General features: G+C 34.9%; 2 protein-coding genes across 2 annotated transcripts; both read left to right on the plus strand.

Annotated features, from left to right (window-relative positions):
• The first annotated feature begins 226 nt into the window (after positions 1-226).
• LOC117338540 (sterile alpha motif domain-containing protein 9-like) lies at positions 227-7,247 on the plus strand. The gene is made up of 4 exons (XM_033899897.1): positions 227-2,876; positions 3,006-4,899; positions 5,421-5,524; positions 5,967-7,247. The coding sequence occupies exons 1-3, from the start codon at positions 343-345 to the stop codon at positions 5,496-5,498; spliced, it is 4,506 nt and encodes a 1,501-aa protein (XP_033755788.1). The 5' UTR covers positions 227-342; the 3' UTR covers positions 5,499-5,524; positions 5,967-7,247.
• A 10,891-nt stretch (positions 7,248-18,138) lies between these two features.
• Positions 18,139-21,241, plus strand: LOC117338541. The gene is made up of 6 exons (XM_033899898.1): positions 18,139-18,245; positions 19,546-19,858; positions 20,010-20,235; positions 20,410-20,486; positions 20,749-20,965; positions 21,217-21,241. Exons 2-6 carry the CDS (start codon positions 19,564-19,566, stop codon positions 21,239-21,241), a joined length of 840 nt encoding a protein of 279 aa, XP_033755789.1. The 5' UTR covers positions 18,139-18,245; positions 19,546-19,563.
• The last annotated feature ends 2,145 nt before the right edge of the window (positions 21,242-23,386 follow it).

Here is a 23,386-nt window from a genome sequence, read left to right on the forward strand (position 1 = left end):
TGACATAAAGTATCTAACATTCGGTATTGTACCTGGGAGGGTCGTAATGCCGTTAATAACAGTTTATTCTTGTTTTAAATCATTCATAATTACACTTTGTTAACGCTGTTGCATCTCTAATTCATATTGTTTTATACCATGAATTATCATTTTACATTCGTTTTTAAATTACTGTATTGAGATTACCAATATAATGTGTTTTTTTTTTTATCTGAAACAGGAGCTATGGAAAAGAGTCCACAACCAGAAAAAACTCGTCTTCATCTTCTTAATGTGAATGAACTATGTCAGTTTTTGGAGCCGAGGTTTCGACAGGATAATATAGATCTCCTTGCACTTGAAATGTTTGCAAAAAACGACATCAGCGGACATGTCTTTAAACACTTTCAGATGGAAGATTTGACCGCCATTACTGATTTGTCATACGGTCAAAAGAAATCCATATTGATTCTAAAAGAAAAACTCCTTGTCGAGGAAGAAGCATTGCCGACCAGGACCCCGGGTCCCGATATAAGGGATAAAACCACTCCAAAGATACGAGAATCATTTAGGAAGTTTGATACATCTGCTGGTGTGTTAGGGTCATACAGAAAAGGTGCTATCCTCTCCACTGATGTCAATAGAGTCCATAACTTGATCGAACCTGTTCACAGGTTTGTGAACTTGCCTGAAGATGGATCACAAACAATTGCATGTTGGCTTGCTAATGAAACTATTGCTTTTGCTGTAGCGTGCATGAATGACAGAACTAATGGTACGGTCCATTTTGGAGTTAAGGATGTGAGTGACAACAATCAATTGAAAGGAGAAATTGTTGGCATTTCAACTGACAGGAACATATGCAATGAAACAATTAAAAGATTCCTGAGAGAGAAGATGTTTGAAGATCAGATAGAAATTGCTTGGAAATGCATTCGGCCTCCTGAATTCATTCATGTTGCTGAATCAGGTAAAAACATTGCACGCTGTGTAGTTGAAATTGACGTCATACCTCACGCTGCTCTTTTGGAAGATGACGCCATTTTCGTTAAAACAAATGTAGCAGGAACCATCAAACCTATCCTGTATCGCTTCAAAGAGGGCAGTGTCATACCAGAGAAACAAAACGAAGAACAACAACGTCAATACATGCGTATCAAAAGAAAGCTTCATGACCACCGCAAAAAACAAGAAGATAAACCCAAGCATCAAAAGGCTCAACAAAATTTGAGGCAAATGTTTTTGAACATCTTTTCATGTGGGGAATCAAAACTTAGAGCAGAAACGTACCCAGTTATCTTTATTGGTGAATGTGACGAGAACGCGAAGAAGGAAATAACCGAAAACTGCTTCGAATTTGTACAACTTTTACAACCTTATGCAGTGTTTGATTTCAATTCTTCAACCAAACCAGGATCCTTACACCACTATATGGAGGAAACAAAAGAACAGGCGTTAAAAATAGTGACAACAGATAATTTTGATAAGGAAAGTGAAGAAAATAAAAAAGATGTTGAAAAACATGGTCGCCTGATGGATGATCTACGGAATTCTTATATGCAGACATGGGTATTTGCAAATGGATATGACCGAATGAGACGGGATCATATGGGTCCTTTAGATTGGAAACAGAAAAGAAGCCAGGGCTTCAAGGAAGCATTACGATATTGTTACATCGACATTCCCACTGGACGAGCTATAGCCTTTTTTCTGCTGCTTTCCAAAAACTATGATGTCATGCTTGAGGCTGCCGAAGATGTCCTCTCAAAATTCCATGGACAATGGATTTTGTTTGCACCTTCTGAGGATATTGCAAACAACTGGGTATCCGAACTGATTCGCAGAAATAGCGTTGACGAAAATATAATCAACGAGAGATGCATCATAGGAATGCCATGGAAACAAGTAAATGAGATGATTCAACAAGTTGTTGGACCACTCCAAGATTCCGCCTGTCAAATACCACTTGGAAATGGAGGATATTGCTCGCTGAGAAATAGAGTAAGGAATGAACTTTGTGACTTGGATATCTTAAGTCATCAAGAATGCGACAACAGTGACATATTGAAGGGCAAAATTCTGACAGAGAAGCACTACAGAGAAGTACAGGAGAAGTTCTATCATGGTGATGAGCCAAACTGGTGGAACTACTGGTATAAAGAGGATCACGTTTGTCGGAGATCGCAACATGACAGCTTGATGAAATGTGTCAGAAATGCGCTACAAGGACAAAAGAGTGACGAAGACAAAGTTCCTGTGGTTACACTGATACACCAACCCGGATCTGGAGGCACAACGACAGCTCGACAGATTTTGTGGGACTTACGAAGAGAATATCGGTGCTGCGTCGCAAGAAGAATCACAGATCAAACATGCGACCAAATAGTAGAGCTACGGAATTACGAAGAGTCTGGTTCTCCTCGTCCTCCATTGGTCCTACTCGACAATTGTGACGAAGAGATCTTGGTTAATTTGCAGTCATATCTGCAACGAAGGGCAAGAGAAGCATCGATACGATCTGATGAACCAATTGACACATTCTGTGTCCTTTTAGTTTGTTCACGCAGAACACGTCTCCCTCGAAACTACATTAAAGAACAACCCGTTCTGATTCGACAGGAATTGGATACACAGGAGCTTGACTGGTTCAAGAAGAAGGCCGGTGTTTTGAAAAACCGATTTGAGAAAGACGAAGGCATTGACCCGAAGCTGCTCATATCTTTCAATATTCTCAAAGAAAATTTCAACTTTTCCTACATCCAAAGTACTGTAAAGCAGTTCGTTGATGGTATTGATTCAAAAGAAGAAAAAGATCTACTGCTTTATCTGTCACTGATAAACACCTTCGATATAGACTTTCAACCGCTTCCAATCAGTGCATTCGATGCTCTCATGAAGTTTTAAGGGGGTAAAAGCAAAGTCCTGAGTTATGGATTAGCACTACAACACCGTTTTCAGGAAAGTGAGAGACAATGGCAGACACAACTCAGCAATGAACTAATGGTTCTCTTGAACATATCTGGAAGGAGCGGTCAAGGTAGCAACCTGAAGGCTTTGTCCATAGTAAGCCCATTATTTGCCAGCGAGATATTTAAATATCTACAGGAAAACTCGCATAGAAGTATTAGCTCAACACTCTTGCAGTTTTTGGAGTCACGAGTCTTCAATCGCCAGAACAGATCAGTTGATCAAGTTATCCGCGTTGTCAACGATTTACTGCGACTAATCACTGAAGTACTCCAAAAAGAAGATTCAGAAAAGGCTGTTCAAACTTTGCAGAAAGGCTTTACCATAACAGATGACCCTAGAATCATTCAACATATTGCAAGGCTTTACATTCATTGTGAAAACTGGGAAAAAGCTACAGAATTTGCCATCAAGGCAACACAAATCAAACCCAACAATTCCTATTTTTGGGATACATATGGTCAAATTTTCAAAACCCAACTGTTTGAAAAATACAAAACATGTATGCTAGCTGATGATACATTGTCAGTAGATGATACATGCGACATCATAAAGGTAGCAATGAAAGGCATTGAAAAGTTCCACAGAGAACAGATAGAAAGTGAACATGACAAGCATGCTTCACAAAATGATGCAGGCTATTTTGGCGAGGTGAGGCTAATAATTTTGTTAGTCAAAATATTGCAATGTTCACCATTTGAAGACAGTATGTTGCATACATACATTGTTGACGGCAAATTTCAGCCTCCAGAGTTTGCCAGTATAAACCATGAAAGCCGAGAAGTTCTCAAACGTTTACATGGCTATACCGAAATAGCGATGCGAAAGATGGAAGAAAAATCAGCCCAGCTGAGAGGTACCAGCTCAATAAATATTGTCGGGGATAAACATGTCTACTTAGAGGAATTGGCTAGTTTACAGGAAAGTGTCGATAACATTTTCGGCGAAAAAAGTGATGAAGTACCAGCACATCTTTCTCAAATAGAAAGCGCTGATTTCAGAAGAAGACGAGTCCGCAGGCTTGGAGGAAGATCACTTACAACACTTTTGAGGATAAGGAGAAAGATCGGTGACAATGTGCGAGTTTTGGATATCATGTTTGATCACTTAATGAAGAATGCCTCTTCATGCCCTGAACCATTCGACATTATAATTTTGATCAGCGTCTCTATTGTTAGAAGGATCATCTACCAGAAAGAAAGTGTCACGTCCAAACTTCCTCAGATATTGGGACTTACAAAGCGACTGTATGATGTCGAATGTAACTCAAAGAGCGGCCATGTCTACATGGAGGTATTCCTGTTCTTAATGATGTTTCATTGGCCAACTGAAAACAGGAAAGATAAAGATCTTTGTCCTATTGGAACTCTTCGTGATGCCATGGGAAGATGGAAATTGGCTTTTCTGAAGAAGCATCCCCGTCAAAGAGACGACAGAAATCCACATAGACAAAAGGAAGCAACTCTGTTTTTCCTTGGCAAAGATATAGCCAGTGATGAAATTGTGTATTACGAAGAACTACACAGTCGACATAATGCTGTTTATTTCAACCGAGATCAAATCTGGGAGGGTCGTAATGTCGTTAATAAACTACAGCGACTGGAAGGCACTCTGGTTGATGATGGATTGGAAGTCCTGATCAATATTGAAACGAGGTCAGGGAATATTGAAACATTAGCGGTTCCAACGTCCATGCCAATCGGGCGGAGATCTTTGTGGCAGAAGAGGGTATATTTCTACCTTGGATTTACATGGGCTGGACCAAAAGCATTTGACGTGTCGTCAGATGATCGACGGAATCTCCTCGGGAAACTGGACACACATGGTGAGGCCATACGACATTCTCGACCTCGACAACCTCTTCTCGAACCTACAACACGAATAGATGAAATACGGCATCAGTTGAAAAGGATTGAGAAACTCAAGGCAAAGAAAGGGAGAAATCCAAAACAGGTAGACGCATTTTGTATGTAGATGTGAAGGATGAGCAGTATGAATTTTTGTCTCACATAAATATATACCCGGAAGTATTAAGATGTAAAGTGGCTTGAAAAATATAGTGCATTTCAAGTCCTATATTGGACAATTATATATTTGATTTGCGTATATTAAAAAATAACGTGAATCGGCGTCCAGAATGCAATTATTTCTTTCATAGCGCATGAGTTATAAAAGTGTAGCATTTTGGAACAGAAGGTTTTTCTATACGTTCAAACTTTGGAAGACTGATTTTCTCTAACGTCGCAGGGATCAAATGTGAAATCTTAATCTTTGCTGGAATTGTTTTTAGTAAACCAGAGGCTAAGTGTCAGGGTAGTTGGTAAATAGCATAGTAATATATATCAAATTGTTTCAATTAATAATACTGACTTCTTACTTATAAGGTCAAATGTCTTAAATATTTACCTGCTTCTGCATACTGGTGTGTACTTATTACAAACTGAATACATTTGTGATGAAACATTCTATTGCAGGATCAAGAGATTAGCCATGAAGAGGAATTGAAAACCGAATTGAACGATCTCTTTCAGCAGATGCAGGACGTTTGGTAAACGATGGGAGAAAACTGATAATGCAAGTATGTTTATTAGTCATCATAGATTCGTTGAAAAATAACGGCTGCTTTTACAGATACTAAGATAAAACATTAATAGTTGATGTAACATGATGCATGAAGAGTGATGATATAGTTTACACACAGTTTAATTAAGCTAACAATTAATATGTTAATTTATGAAACAGATTAGATATTACTTAATAAGACTTAATTAGATATGTAGTTTCGTTTAGCGCAGACATAAGTTGAAGTGTGAGGTGTTAATTACCAAATCGTCACACATACGCGTCTGATAATTTGCGATATACATAAAATATAAAATAACTACACAGTTAAGTATGGAAGTCCAGACATATATCTGACTTATTCAATTAGAAAAAAACATGTTAAGTGTGAAACGAATTATCAAAGTGTTAAAGTGACTAGGCCTAATAAAGACTTATGATGTAATATTTCTTTACAGGATGGACTGGACATTATCTGTTGTGTATTGTTCGGTGGTGAACTGGCAAAACCTTGATTAGCATTAATTGTAAATCAAACATTATTTGTCTCATTCGGCGAAGTGTCGTGACTGCGAGACTGCAAAGTTTTTTTTCCGACGACGGCAGCGTCAACATGATTCTCTTTGAAGTTTTGCGTTTAGATACGTTTCTCAAACATTATAAGGTCAACTTTAACCCAACTTATTTTAAAGTTTGATCGCATAATCATTCATGTATAATGAACATCTCAATGCAACATTCATTTATGGAATATCATCCAGATATATGGTCCAATGACTCCGTAAAATGCGGATACTGGAAATCTTAATTTAAATGCTTTGTGTTTAGCTCAGTTTCTCAAAAAATATCGATGTTGTTACAACCAGATATGTGATATACTTGTAGTTGCATTATATTGTGTGAATCTCAAAATACCCTATATTACTTCAGAATTATATACATTTCATTTTGTGTGTGTGTGTGTGTATTTTGGAATTAGAAACATGTTTTAAAAAATTGATATAAGATCTTTATTGCTTCTCAAAAGCTTTTAGTCAAATTGGAACAAGTTCTGTAATATGTCAGATATTGTTTTCCTCATTTGCCTAGAGGAATGTTCTTGAGAGTAAAAATGTGATAAATAGACATTGTACATTATTTCTGAGAATCGGTGGTTTCCTATTTTCTTTGAAATTAATCAATATTTGCTCATGTGTATAACGTATACTGGGTGCTTCGATACTATCACTTTATGAAGGCGGGTGTTTGTTTTGTTCTTTTTGGAAAGCACAGAAATTATAATGAATGTTTGAGATGGCTTAAAATTATTATACCGACGAAACGGGGAAGTCAAGGTGTATCATTGAGTGTTATTTCTGTGTATATAGTCGAATGCATTATTTCACGATTTTTCATGTTGTGTCGCAATACTTGTTGAAGATACATTTGAAAGATGTACACCTATCTCTTGCTTATTATATGTTTTCCCCTCATTTATTGAACTTGAAATGTGTACCTTTAGTGTACTAAGACAGTTATCACAACTGATGAATTTCCTGAATTTTAAAATTCACATAAATTGGACGTTGATTGAAAATGTAAATAGAATGAACATGTAATATAATCATTTAATTATTTTTGTTACATTCAGCATGAAAGATATTTGATAGAATTTTTGTATTAGTATATTTAAGCATTGAACTGTTAACGCACATTATGTATGTTGTTTGCTTGCAAAGCTCTGCCATTCAAATAGATCATAAATACCATACAAAAACAGTCCAACGCTTATATTAACATTCCTTTTACTTTTTTTTTTATTTTTTAAATGCTATAATTCATATTTAAAATTCAAAATTCCCGCCTTACCGACAGTCAGCAGATTTTTTGTCAGTCGTTGGAACAACCGGAACATGGTCGCGTGCTTTTTGGCAAACAAAATAGTACAGGATTTTTTTTTTTAAAAACCTCAATTTTGTTAATCATTTTATTATCAACGTAACGCGCAAATGGCATAATTTTTATAACAAATAATTTGGACAAAATAATTAGTCGTTAAACTTAATTATCCTGGATATTGTAGTTCCGGTATGTGTTGTATTAATTCGCTGATAAGTGTAGCGCGTGAATGATGGCAGTTAAACGTACATCAATGCCAGAGCTCTGAAACAGACTATATAGAGACAATGCCAGACAAATGCAAATATTTAGTGTAAAATATTGATATATGTTATGTTTCGTCCATTACCTATTTGTTGATATGTAGACATATCTGACATTTTCAGAAAGTTAATATAGGAAACACATGTCTTAAAGGTGGCTGTTCACACTATCGTGTATAAAACCAATTGCTACGATCTCGTTTGATTATATGGTTCAGAGATCATAAGTGAACACATCCCTGGAATTAGTTGGGAGTCGTATTGCATGTCAGTTCTTAAAATGAATGAACATGGTACTTGTAGCGATATTAAAAACAATACCATGATCATGTCTATTTCTATATTTGCTTCGTGTTTCAATGTTATATTTATTCTAATGATGTTTTCACTGTGCTGTACCTTACCGATATCGCTGCTATAGTGATGTAAAAATCTATCTTAGAAATATTAATATGGTTCGTGTCAACAGCGCTGATATCAATTTTACCGGATACTTGACATATATATAAGACCGCTGTTTTGGGAAAGAATGTCAGCGAAAATTGTATATATTTGTATATCTATGTCATTAAATTAATTTGTTTTTGAATTCAATTACTGTAAACGTGCATATTTAATATCATTATAGCGTTTTTTGCGCTGGAAGCTTTAAGCTAAATTATGATTTCGATAATTACACATTCTATGGCAAATATTATAGGTGCGCTATTTCATCATTGCGCTGATCTATGAAAGATATAGTGCGTTTACAGTTTCTAATTTTTAGTAAGTACATCGAATCGATAATAAAGAAGTTCAAACTGTTGATGATAGACTTCTGTCTGAATTATCATACATAACAATGCTTTTTCGTAAGGAATAATTAACTAATTGTTATGATGATTACAATATGTGGGAGAGATTTGAATTTTTGAAATTGCCTGAGTGTGTGTTCGATATGTAACTTTTTGTCATAGTATACGTGTTTCTTTGGAAGTAAAATAAGCCACAATTTGTTTTTCTACCTCGCCGTTTTTACGGTGGCAGTGTTTGCTTTCGTACATGAATATATGAATATAATCAATACATTAGTGTGGTTGTGATCCTTAAGCTTAGTGCCAACGTTGATAAAACACAATAGTGTTAATTGAATATCCTTATTTATAGTCGCCAGTGGGATCATACTATTTGACTGCTAATATATTGTGTTTTAGGTCATCTGACTTGAAAGGTCAGAATGTTAGCCATCGTGTTTAGTCCGTCATATTGCGCCATGCGTAAACTCTTCACATTTGGTCCTGACCAAATATTATTTTTCGAGTCTGTTTGAAATCCAAGAAGGCCGCCAACTTGAAAAAAACATTTTGAACTTTGAACTGATCAAGTTATGTTATAATTCGGGTGCGTCAATATCAAAGATGGCTGCCATGGCCAATATACAGTATTGCACAATTGTTGTCAATACTACTATGAGTTTGACTACTACAATATCATTTGGGTGTTTTAAGTCAGATGACCGTAAAAGACCTTGCTTAGGATTGTATCATTTCTATATGTAATAAATGAATATGTATGTGAACAGATTGTTTGAAAACGGGGTTTTGTATTGATATAGGATTTTTTTTCTATTTAAAATCAGTATTTTTATTGAAACGATTTATCAGAAAATGAAATCAATAACCGTTATTTTGATTTTTTTGTGAATTCGATGGGGCACAGAACGGTCCAAATTAGCTCCTCAGTGCTTGGTCTGTTATTATGTATATCAATATTTGAAATTCATCAAAATATAAGAAGAGAAATAAGGCAGTAATATTTCAGAAATTGTCTTCCTTAAACATGACCAGTTTAGTCAGTAGGTCTTTATCGACTAACTGACTTTGAAAAAATTCAAAAGGCGCATTTTGTTTTTTGAACATGTTACTATTACGTTTACTATTCCACATATCTGATAATAATTCAATTTAGAGGAAAGACAGTAAAGATACAAAAAAATACTTACATGGCATTATAATTGTTGGTGCCATGATCCCTCAGAGACCCCTTGTAATTACAATATATATGTATATGTATCTTGCAGAATATTATTAAGTAATTCAACCTATGAATATATAATCAACATACCTAAACAACCAATTACCATAAAACGTATTAATAGTTAATTTCAAATAAGAAACGCGAAGAAATGATATTCCGAAGATTTGAAACTTGAAACAAAATGAGATTCATGTAACATCAATGAAAATATATGCTTTGATATATATTAACATTACTGTTCTGGTGGAGGTTGAATAACAGGCATATTGTAAAAAAAAAAAAAAAAAGACATTTCATTTTTTTTTTTTTTTTGCGATTTGCTTCAAAATCTATATCCATAATTTTTACAATCTAAAGTTTGCAGTTAGATAACATTGGTACTCGTTTTATTTTTTCGATGCAAGGAAAATAAAAGTACATGCACAGTGTATTCTGTAATATTCTTAGAATATATCGTATACTTTTCCTTATTATTCAGTTTTGCATTTTTTTCACAGCAGTGAAAAAATATCGGTTGAATGCATTTGGCATTCAAAGGAATTTCCATCAAACTGAGTAGTTATTGTTATATGTCAACAGAACATTCACCAGTCAATTAGGACATTTTGTTTTCATTCAATTAGCCAAAGTTGTGCGCCAGTTTAAATGGCTACTCAATGTTTCATTTAAACATATTTCATTAGTATTTTATACATACAAAGGGAATTGGGTACAAGTTAGCCAACTTATACTAAGCACTTTCCCTTGTAATTTTACTACTCAACAAAATTCTGTTTCATATTTCATGCTATGCCAATGCAACTGGTTTATTTGGTTACAAAATGTTTACAATGTTTAAGTTTGACATACTTTTACTAGTTATCTTATTTTGTTAAAAATATGTAGTAAAACGATACATTATTTTACCGACGATTTATTTGTATCTAGTGAATGGGGCCTTCTGTTCTGATGGGTCAATAATAAAGACATTTTATACAATGGCACACTTGATGTTTGTCACATTGTGACATTGTGTCAATCAAATTGATAGAATCCGAAAACTCATAGGAAGAGATTAAGTAGATTCATCTTTATGTCATTATGAGTAATAACATACATGGAGGGTATTGCGTGAGTGTGATATGACAAGTTTCAAATTGATAAATAAATTAAGTACTGCATGGGCCCGAGTGTAATATTCCTTTCATCACATAGCTCAAATTCACAAAACTAACAAATAAAACGGATACTATGCCATTCATTTCTTTATGAGACTGGCTTTCTTCAATTCTTATAGATTGTTATATACCCTAAGACAATCGTGTACGTGGTGTCTTTCATTAGTTCACCTGGTCCGAAGGTCCGGCGAGCTTATGCCGTGGCTCAGCGTCCGTCAACTTAACACTAATAACACTATGAACTACTGGGCAGATTTCAATCAAATTTGATGTGGAGCATCTTTGGGTTAGGTGAGGAAAAACCTATTGAGCCTGGCCCCAAAAGGGCCCCAGGGGCGGGGCTAAACAAGGTAAATATGCACTAAATTGGTTAAAATCCTTTTTTCAGATTTATGAATGGAAGAATTTAGTCGGAAGAATTATTAGGTAAAGGGAAACCAATTTTGAAGAATGGAAGGTCTAGACCCCAAGGGGCCTGAGGGGCGGCTCATAATAGGGGTAATATATAAATTACTTTAAATTCTTTAAAATCTTTCTTTCGAGAATTGTTTCCCCATATTTATTGTTATATCCAGTTGAGTGATACAGACATCTGGGCCTCATGTTTATGACATCACGATAATATCTGTGTTATTTATAATATGGACAAATAACATGGCAAAACATGCTAATTATATGATAAGAATAACAATTATCCGGGCGTATGTATATTTGTATAAACGTATTTTATCAGTTACGACTTGATTATCAAATACAACTTGATAATTGTGTGTATCTTTAACTGAGTGCCAGTAAAGGAATAGATATTGAATAAAAATGATTCGGATATAGCTCCTTTTTGTTTTATTCATTATATTATATTATATCACAATCTTTGTCGCTTGCTGCCTAATATCAATCTAAAGACATTCAAGACTCTCTTTACTGCAATGATCTATCAGTTGCTGTGAATTCAACTGTATTCATCTGATTAAAGGTGGAGTTTCCAGCAATGTTAATTTCCCATAGGGGTCAGTCTCAAGTTTTTTGTTACACTTAGAAACCACTCATCGATACATTACTTGGTGCCATCGAAATTGGTTCCCTTGGCTATACATTTAATTAATCGATGATGCACCTGCCAATTGAATTAATTATGAAAGCAAAATACTAAACTAAGAACGCAGATTGTCACGAAACAGATAATGAATGATTACTTATTTCAACAAAAGAGGGAAGTTTGAATCCTAAACTAATGCTTAAACCGTAAGTTCAGCGATACTGCATATTATACTTTGAATCCCTTTGATATCCCACACAGCTCGGCGACACTCACCAGGCAAAACGTTTCTGATTGGCTGACCAATCAGTGTATATCTCAAGTTTTAATACAAACTTTTGCTTGATGTACGATTAGTTTGCAAGTAGGTGGGGCTAAAATGGATCCGTCAAAATTTCCGAATCTTTTTCCAAAATTGTTTTTTTATGCAATCACCAGATATATATATATACCATACATAAGTCTCTGCAACAAGTTTTAACGAACGTTCAGTTGAAATCACTTAGGTTCTTTGTAAAAAAAATTAGAGGTTGGCCGCTATCAGCGATCTATCCGTCACAACTACTACATTAAAGGAGCATGTGCATTGCCAGGGATATTGATACGTCGCTGATAGTACCCATCTCGTATTCCCTCTAGATAGAAAATATTGTTGCAGCATCTTCAACATGATTTTTAAAAATCTCGTAGCTCGTAGCTTGAACTTTAACTAACAGTAACAAAACATTTTTTTTTAAGTTTGAAGAAAGTAAGATGGGAAACGTTTGTATTCAAACTGGTAATGTACATTTGTACACCGATTGGTCAATCAATCAGCAGCGTTTTGCCTGATGAAAGTCGCCGAGCTGGGTGGGACATCAAAGGGGTATTTACTGTTAATTCTTTTGCTAAATAATATGCGGTATTGCTGTTAACCGCCGACATTTATTGTTTAAGCATTTTGTGAAAAAAAAATCATTTTTTGTGAACAAATGACATTCTGAATGTCTTCCATATTCAGTCCAATAAAATGATTTAGCGTATAGAGAACTTGATCACATACCCTAATCCTGCTCAAAGATCAAAGCTTAACCATTTTTTTCAAAGTGTTGAGTTTTGTCTTTGATATGTGTCACACCAATGACTTGTTCAACGATAGAGGACATAAAACCCAATCCTGTTACACTCCAATCCTTAAGGTACAAATGTGCCTTTCCTCATATATATAACAACCCGTAGCACGCATTAAAGTAATGCCGCATGTGTAGGTCACGTCCTTAAATTACCGTCGTTATTAATTAAATTACATGACCGATAGTGACTTAACAAGTCTTGCAACAATTAACCCTATACTCCAAACTCATTGCTGTTTTGAAATTACATCTATACAGTTTCTTCGTGTAAATAGTTTCTATGACCATGATTTGAAATACTATATTATTAGGAAAGACATCAAAACCAAAAAATCTGCTAGAAGCTTACCCAGTACAATAAGTTGCTTGATATTTTTAAAGCAGTCAAGTCTTCCCACACCAAATGCACACTTAATATGAAGAGTTTCAATCACATCTCGACCATTTTGCCCAAGAGCGCAAAACACCAGTTCATCTTTCATCACACTGTGGTGTCCTTGGTTTAGCATCTCATAGGGAAAGATCTTAACACTTACGTTGAAATTCGCACTGATGAAAGAGAAATATTGACTTCCCATCTACCTTCCAGATCAAAGGAAATCATCAGTGATCTTTTAGAGATATGACATATGCTATCAAAGCTGGGGTTTTTCTTTACTTTATGTTTCTTCTCTCTGGATGATACATATTGTAAATACCGGAACAGTTTCTAGAAATTCTTTCACATTGTTCGTCCTCTAATGACACTGGTATTTACACTCCAAACCACCAAACCACGAGGATGCAATACAGTTGTTCTGGGTTAAAGTGAAGACGGACATTAAACTCTTTTTAACTAATTTTCCGGTATATCGGAAACATTTCATTCCACAGTAAAAACATTAGAAATAACGTTTGTTCCACTGTTCTTTGGACGTGAACATCTTTCATTCTTTGATCAGTAGGCTCTCTTCCTGGAAGCGATAATAATGCGAATATTACAAAGGCCAACATAGTTAGTCTTTCCTGGCTGGAGAAAGGTGGTAATGTCGTTGATCGAGGGTTGTTTGCCAGATTTGGAATCACGTGGTTTGACAACAAAGATGCCGTCTTATTTAAAACCTTGGCAGACACAACATGACGACCTACAAGCTAACCTTCATAGGCCCATAGCTAAATTCAGACGGGAGGTGGAGACGTATCACGGACAATTCAAGCAACTTCAATTGATTGATTGATTGATTGATTGATTGATTGATGGGGCTTAACGTCCTTGTTCCGGTTATAACCGAGCCTAGGAGACAGCAACTTCAATGGAATCCGAGGACCCATATATGTCAGAATATCACAGCGAGACGCAAATGATAGGGCGCTAGCTGACAAAATGAAAGCGAGCCTTAGTGTTCATAACACCTTAGCTCAGAGAGTGAAAATTTGTCAAACTAGATGCGACTGCGGATAATTGTGACTTTCCAAAGTCAGACATGGAATAAACCAAATATCACTGGCAGCTAGCTTCATCAGTGAGCTCCTCAGCGATGATGATGACTATGAGATCTGGATATGTAGGCACTCACGGGACTTTGTACGATTTCAAATCCACTCAAGGCATATGAGAAGTGTAAAGTACATTGTACAATGTTTGGATTCAGCATGGCAGCTCCGACACCATTAACCCATAAAGAATTATTATTGCTAGTGTCCTACTGAACAGTGAACCATGAGGTTTGTGCCCACGTAGCAAGTATCATATACTATTTAGGGTACAACATGCATTTGGAAACCAATAAGCCTTTGCTACCAAAAGCACATACAAGCTATTGTATTTGCTTCTTGGGCCATTTTGAAGCCCCACCTTTTGGCATTTAATTTTTCCTATGTCACATGTAAAAATCACATACACAAGATGCTTTCATTACATGTTATTTATTGTCCATCACGTGTTTTCTGGCATTTGTCTGCAAACATATTAGAAAAACATTCAGTTCCTCGCAGACAATATATTTAACAAATCAATTATTCATGATAACAATAATAAAAGAATGGTCAATGATAACATTTTGATAATAATGTAATTGCATTCACTAAATTACATTAATCAAGTTATTCATACACTTACATATACTCATTCATTTCATGTACGTTCACATTACATATGAACTTATATACCTGTCATAAAATACCCTGTGAGTGACAGTATGTTATAATACGACAATAGTATTTAACGTAATCTAATACAACAGTATAACCCACCCTATAAGTAAGGTAAAGATGGGAGTTCACCGTTACATTTTCTTGTTGTGAATTGATTTCAACAACCTGTGATAACAAATATACAAGTGTTCAATCTCACTAACATGTGAGTAAATGTACATTTCAATATTATAAAATACAACATAAATAAAATTTAATACGAGACTTGGATTCAATTATAAAGCTTCGGTGTTATCCATTACACCATCACGTGTGTTATCATATACAGGTAATTAATATACTCATAGACACTTGCAATGAGCTTTATATCTATAAATATAATTCACCACATATAAATAGAAATCATCACAAATACATGTATAGCTAAAACGAATTTACAAAACGATCTAATGGTCTCTATATCTACTAACTATTTTGCAAATACTTATACTGAATTATAAATAGATGTATTACTCACAATTATATATATTTTGATCCGGAATAGATTACTGAAGAAACGTGACAACTTGATCCACCTGTTGATTGTCAGCTGTCTGATATTGTACTGACCAGTAACAAAAGCCTTGTATTTAAACTGACCGCTCCAACCCGATTGGTCAAAAATAGTTCGGAAGGTTCCGGAAATTACTGTTTTACATTTTCCTTAATTTTAGTATATATCAATGATGATCTGAATTATATTAGAAATGTTAATAAAACTAACTCGTAAAAATGACACTAATATAGCGTATACAAAATATTCGAGATCACGTGATTATCATGTGATCCACGACTACTATACTAAGCATTAGGAAACCAATAACATATATAGTAAATACAAAGTATATACAATTCACCTTGTTACACTGTAGCTTATTAAGAATGTTTTGATTCTCGACAGGTATTAGAACACAAAATACAAAAGTGGTTCACAGAGGTCTAAATAACCACCCATACGGGATTAAAATTCAACTCATGTACTGCAGATACATGTATGAATATATCTTGTTTAGTGTGAGCTGAATATCGAAGACTAGGTTGCAGGTAACAAATATTTGTGTATTAAGTTTTTTGTAGGAAAATTATTCTTAGCTTTCTGTTGCGATATTAATTTGCAGGTAGACATAGCTAATGTCAAGGAAAGAAATAAGTAGGCTTCCAAAACAAATCCAATACATCAATATTTTATATATCAAGCCAGGGACGTACCGGGGTACAATCTCATTTACGTCCCTCATAAAGCACACATATATGTATGCATGTGTTGTTGTTTTTCCCCCCAATTAAATGCTATTCTAAGTAACACTTCAATTTTTTAGGTATACGACTTTGAATACTTTGATTTAAACATTTCCTGGTGGTTTCTCAGAAACGACAGCTTTGAACCAGAAGTAACGCCATCTTTATGGATCAAGAAACAACGTCTTTATAATCACGTTTGTAAATGTAAATAATAAGTATGATATGGAACAACCATCACAACAAACAGAATTTAAAATATTGCAATGTTGTATATTGTGGGTAAGTCTAAATGTTACACAACGGTATATCTTTACATGGGAAAAAATGATATGATAATGATAATGAGTGTCGAGAGATACTAGTCGGTGAAGACAAATTTCTTACGCTTAATGGGAAATATTTTTCTTTCCGTCGTGTGCGACATGAAAATAAACAAGTATTATGTCACCATTTTTGTTTTTAAGTAAGACACTTACTCTTCCGTAACACCTGGTCATATTCTTCTAGAACTTTATCAATAATCTATATCATATTTACCCTAGTTCTATTAAACTTGAGTTAGCATTACGACTACGTTTACGTTTCGGTATTCTCTGATTTTTGGGTCTCACAATCACGACACTAGAATGAGTTCGAACATCTTAAATTTGACAACACTGTTATCACTTCTGGCCAAAACATCCGCTTATTAATTTGTGCGTTTTATTAGCTAACATCAATGGAATTATTTTCGTCAAAAACATACCAGATTCATTTACGTTTAGCTTTCCGGGTAGTGTGGTACATAATTAAAGATAACCCAGGCAAACAGTGTTTAATTCATTTTGTGATAGCTGATAGGCAGTTTTGTATACAAAATAGGAATGCATATATTTCTTATTGGTGGGTGCCTTCTAGACAATTATTAAAATTGTTGTAAATGTAATAAGATTTTGTAGTTTGTGAAATAAAAGCATTATATTGTCGGCAATTACTTTTACCGTGCTGCTTTCTGCACAGGCGCCACCATCTGTTTTGACCTCAAGGTCAATCATGTTAGCTCGTGTGATTCAAAAGTGGAAAAGCGACGTGAATTCTTTTAATTCTTTGTGTTATATCTAATGAAGGAAACCTTAGAATTTATAGATTATCTTAAACATTTTGATGATTTACTGTTAATTTAGAAAAAACTACTTAATCATAGATTTGCAACTGAAACAAGAAGGTGGAATAATGTTGCACGAGAATAATTGAAATTACCAGCAAAAGAAAGTTTTACATGGTTGATTACTCCTGTACCGGAACAAATATGATTAAATTCCAATCTGTAATGATGTTAATTTATCCGATTCATATTTCCCACTGTTTGTCCTGCATAAAGAAATTAATAAATGTATCTGGGTTTTTTTAAACTGTGAATACCTTTGTTGTAAATATACATTGTTATGTTAATTCTCTATGTAAAGAGAATTTAATAAACTGTGAAAACTGTTAAACTGCCCTTTATTGAGGTCATATAGGGGACTGCATTGCACTGTGGGATGGATTAGGGTGACCTTTCACCTTAGCATACATGTACAATATGTATACAGTATATAGAAATCATGGATATGCATAGTTCATACCATAATCATTTAACCGGTATCACAGGAACTTTGAAACTTTATTTCCATGGAGTGGTTTCGACTCTTAAATATCACTTGCTATACAAAAACGAAAGAGGAAATAATATATTTAATCCCGTTCGTTACGAGACTTGCCAAACCGAAAGCAGATAATGTTGGTGCATTGAGTGGACTGTTACCGTTACCATGAATATTAACAAAAGTTGGGTTACACCAATACCTTGATCGCATGCAATATTATGGCTGTAGTATAGGTGAGTAAATTGTTGATATAATCGTGTAAGTGAGTTTAGGTATATGACTATAAGTATAACTTTAGTCTGTTTTGATGGTCAAGCAGCTCGATACAGATTTATGTAAAATGTTATTTATATACCTTTTGGTGACATTTTGATTCCTACAAATTCACTAATCTTTAATGATTTGTTTTATACGATCGTAGCAAGTGTGTCATTATATTTCCTTATTCGGGTATGTAGTACTGGTAGGATGTCGGTTGATGACTGCATAGTTATTTATAGAAACATTACGTAAACAAATAATTGATAAAGATCGATGCAGCTTAATCTTGAATTATAGATAAGGTAAGCACTACTTCTACTGTTAAATAGCAGGGCTGTACTATAATTTGTTCTTTGAAAGTCCTTTTTTTCTGCTTACAAAGACTTTCGGTTTCATTGAGATTATTTCAAGGTACACAAAAGCAATCTGATAAAGACGTTACGTTTATAGACTTAATAGCGTAAAATTGAACAACACTCTTTGTTCATTTTATTTAACAGGTATATCTAGGTCATTGCTGGTAACAAATGCCACAAATTTATAAACGTGTTTGCCCTACCATAGTTAACGGGTCCATGGTTCACTTATATAAATTTAGTGTTTTTGTCATTGTACATCCGGGTTTTAAAACTTCAAGTCTTGTCCTGTATTTCACATCTGTTTCTGTAATTCCTTCTTTCACTTTCGCTTTCCACGTTGATGTGTATTCCCCGCATTCTTAGAACTCATGTGAAGTTTCTATTTTAAAAGAGTAACTAACTCAATGGGGTTGAGGGATATTACCAAATAGACTTGGTCTCGGGAAACCAGCAACTTGTTATATATCCCCCAATCTCATACTTTAAACGTTTTATTGTACCGATACAGACCGAAGAATTATCTTATCTCGAAAACATTTGTAAAACACGGGCTGCATGGCTGGGTCCTGTCATTTAGAAGGCAATAGAACCAAATACATCCAGAATGAATCAAAATATACAGGCTATGGTGACCTACATTTCATTTTAAACACAAGAATAACTGCATGACCTTGGATTTGACTTGGCAAATGATTTATCCTTGATGATATTCTAGTTTCGTGTCCGAATTAAGTATGTAAACATCGTACTTATGAGAAGCAGAGATGTTACTCTCTAGAAAGGGAACATTAAAAATTGGTAAGTTGAAATCATCACGCTTATCATACCGCTCATTCATCCTATTCCATGCTTGCAAACAATTGTAAACAAAATTCATTTCTAAATACTTAAATTAAAAATTATGTTGTTTCAGGTTAAAAAGATTGGCCCGATGGATAAAAAAGATAAAGAGGTCCTTAAAAATAATGAGACATATCTGCGAGAGAATCTAGATATACTGCAAATACTTCCGCGTTTGTATCAAGAGAGTGTCATTTCTGACGACGACCGAGAACGAATTGAAAGGGAAGCCACAACCAGGGACAAGATTACTAAATTTCTTCGAATCATCAAACGGAAGCAAGATGTATATCGTAAGCTACTGGAGGTTCTGGATGTGGAGGGACTTCACTTTATCAGAGAAAAACTTGAATCTACTGAGATAGACGAGGATGTACTCAAAAAGGGTAATTGCTCTTACGATACTATCCAATCTAAACTCTTTTAATTGGAACATATTACAAAATGTTTCGAGTTTTCAGTTATTTTTCTGATATTAAAAAGGATCTCAATGCAAACTATATTTTCTTATTTTTGTTTACCTCACTTTATATACAGAACAGGAATCAGATGAAGACTTTTTGAAGGAGCAGCTTTTAATCCTGTATCAAGAGTCCTATGGGGAAAGTATCAGTTATAATACTCTTGAAAGTGATATACGACGTTTGATTTACCTAGAAGGAAAAGACTTAACAACAGAAAAACATATTCTTGTACGCTTGGTTGAACAGGTTTTTTCAACAGCCAAATTCATCGAGTCATGTGATAGCAAACAGAGAGCGGTGTATCCTTTGCCTTAGATTAGTTCTTCGGAAACATCTAAATAAAAAAAACCCTGTTGTCTTCACTAATTCGAGCTCCTCAGAAACGTTATCACATTTAATGAATGATATATAAATGTATATTGTAAAAAAAATATCATATGTTTTAAAATCATCCATTCTTAACTCATTGAAAGATGGGATTTCAAAAATCTGCGTCGTAGATCATTGGCAGACGACAACGAAAAGAGTGTAATATCTGTCCAAATGGATGGTAAGAACATAATTATGTTATTAATTCATGTGTGTGTGATACAAGCAAATATTATATTGTAAAACCAATATGGAATACCTAGTAAGATAAACGTTATGGCATTATGATTTTAATACAATAATATCAATATAAATTTGCTAATAGTCTTTGATCAGGTCAGTAAATAAGTATAACTTGATACTTTGAATTTTTTTCCATTGTCTTTTATCACAATTTGCTTTTAGTTTTGCTAGTAAAGAATTGAATTTTATGTTTGATTTAGGTCATAAAACAATGGAGGACATCGTAAGAGGCCAAGTATTGCTTCTGTTCCGAGAATCTGTTGGTAAAGAAGTACCAGTAACTACACTGGAACGCGATATAGAACTGTCTTTACCAGGAACAAACATCAACTTGAAGAAATTGCCTCTGACAGATATTGTTAAGAATGCATATCCAAAGGTCGAGTACAAAAAAGTAAAAAGGAAAAAAAGACACACGTATCCTTCAAAAGACTTCAATGACTGCATTATTATCTTGCTGTACACTCAAGTACATATTATGCCATTATACGACAGGGAGGGGGAGGGGGGGGGGGGCATTGTGGTTACTCTGATATTTTGTCAAGATACATTTCTCGAAAACTATTTGACGGACCTTTTTTCGAATCGGTCAACCAAGATGGCTTCTATTTCCTAGACTGTGATAGAAATTTATTTATCGCCTGATTTTGATGAAATTCGGTTTGTAGGCAACCTCAGTTTCCTGGCCTCTGAATGGTCAGCATTTGAATATCTTCCGATTTTTGATGGAATTTGGTATAAATAAGTTTCCCGGGGACACCGGTCATTTTTGTAACCTTAAATTCATATTTTAAAATGGTCGCCATTTACTGGGTTACTGGGTAGGGGACTTCGGAAATGGTTCCCTATTACAAGTATTGCTCGTTATTTTGGTATTTTCAGCTTTTAAGGTGGTGGAATGTTCACATCGCCCTACGTCCGTGGGTCGTCCGGGACGATATTTGTGTTCGCCCAATGAATCATTAGACCCCACTGCCACGTGTTTTTTATCGGTGGAATGAACGGAAATAAAAGCGAAATCTGTATCAAAATTTAATAAAATATGTGCGTAAAAAACATGAGGAAATGTGGATTCCTACTGGTCCCTAGTTGTGCAAATTATGCTTTGACATTCAATTTGAGCCTGATTGGGAAAACGAAATAGCCGACAAGTAGTCGTCTTGGATTTTGATAGCTGAATTTTGTTATCACAATAACTTGCTAAGTTCTTGAAGGATATTTCTCATCCTTGAGAGAAAGGGGATCCATTTTTATATAAATGGCGGATCTGACCTCCAGATCTCCAGGTCCGAGGGGCGGTGTCAGGGAATATAAAAATCCTTCTTCTTCTGTAGGAATGAAACGATTTGGTCCAAATTTGGTCTGAGGTATGCTCGGGTAAAGGAGAACCATTTTTTTCATAAACGGTGCGTCTAGCCCAAGGGCCTGAGGGACAGGGCTCAGTAAAGGAAATATATCAAATACTATAAAATCATTTTCTTCTGTATGGTCAATTTTTGTATCTGTTCATTAATAAACATTTATTATGACATTACAAAAAAAGTAGAATTAATCGATGAGTCAATTGACTAAATGGACAGGATAAAGATTAAAGATTCCTAGGTCCAAAGGTTAAAGACCAAGGTCAAATGGACTATTTTTTTACTGAACATTTTGTGATGACAGTATGAAGAAAACTTGGTTGGGATAAAACAAGATATCATCATCAAGGTCACTTTTTCAAAGTTCAAGGTCATATGGGTTAAAAGGTCTAGGACAAATTTGATCTATGACAATGACCCTGGGTAGATGAAACATCTTTGGAAGTGTATTATAACGGTAGATGGAGGTGGAGGAAACAAAAATCACATCGTAGTACATGTATAATATATATTTTGTTTCCTACTTGCAATCGCTTTTGAAGTCCAAATGTCAAATGTCAACCTGGACCTCAGCGATATGGGCAGATGGCTACTTGGTGATTATAAGGAATACATAGTCACATAACGGGCCCTTGCCGACCAAAACGCTAAATTTAGTTAAAGGGAAAATTTGACTGAAATACATGATACTGAGAGGCAGATCAAACAGGAAAAGCATTTGTAATATAGACACGGGGTGCTTCGCTATGATTACTGAAATATCCAAGTACATGTATATGCTGATGTCAGCTACTTGGAATGGTTGAGGAATTACAAAATGATTATTGCGGTATAAGCACTCAAGGTTTCCCAGTCTTTTGGTAGTTTTAGAGTTCATAAGACTAATTCAAAAAGTATAGATAGAAATATAAAAAATAATAATAAAAAAGATATACTCACACTGTGATGGATTGTGAGAGAGCTGTGAGGAATCATAAAAATTAGATAAATTACTACGAAACTACTTGTTAATCCTTGACAACAAATAGACATGTATTCAAAAACATATCGAGAACTTCAGACGATTTGGATGGCGCATGCGCAAATCAAGATGACAGCAGAGGTACACAATTTTTTCAATTACCGATCGTTTAAAATGTATTAGATTGATTTTATTTAATCTGACCACAGGATCATAAAGCAGTCTTAAACTAAATTTGCACAAGTTTTAAGATTTTACTTCGCTAAGGCCGCGATTTTAAGTCGATTACAAACGAAACTTTAAGCTTATAATCGTTTTTGTGTCTCCGATAGACAGGTTTGAGCCTACTATTCTGCTGGGGATTTTTATGTCCGGTAGTACGGAAAATCCTTCCCGACGGATTTAGAAACCTTCTTTCGAGTTTCGAACACGAGAAAAGATGTCATGATCACAGGACCATCGTTTGTGAAATAACATTTGTATATAGCGTCTATGAAACAGTGGGGAACATACAAA

Source organism: Pecten maximus, chromosome 11, assembly GCF_902652985.1.
Source record: "Pecten maximus chromosome 11, xPecMax1.1, whole genome shotgun sequence".
NCBI classification, from domain to species: Eukaryota; Metazoa; Mollusca; class Bivalvia; order Pectinida; family Pectinidae; genus Pecten; species Pecten maximus.

Bases quoted from the DNA above. Each gene is read 5' to 3' on its own strand.
- LOC117338540 (XM_033899897.1), top strand. From the start codon at position 343: ATGTTTGCAAAAAACGACATCAGCGGACATGTCTTTAAACACTTTCAG. The intron at 2,877-3,005 runs GTTTTAAGGGGG...CATATCTGGAAG, and splicing joins GCATTCGATGCTCTCATGAA to GAGCGGTCAAGGTAGCAACC. The intron at 4,900-5,420 runs GTAGACGCATTT...ATTCTATTGCAG, and splicing joins AAGGGAGAAATCCAAAACAG to GATCAAGAGATTAGCCATGA.
- LOC117338541 (XM_033899898.1), top strand. From the start codon at position 19,564: ATGGATAAAAAAGATAAAGAGGTCCTTAAAAATAATGAGACATATCTG. The intron at 19,859-20,009 runs GTAATTGCTCTT...CTTTATATACAG, and splicing joins CGAGGATGTACTCAAAAAGG to AACAGGAATCAGATGAAGAC. The intron at 20,236-20,409 runs GTATCCTTTGCC...ACTCATTGAAAG, and splicing joins GATAGCAAACAGAGAGCGGT to ATGGGATTTCAAAAATCTGC.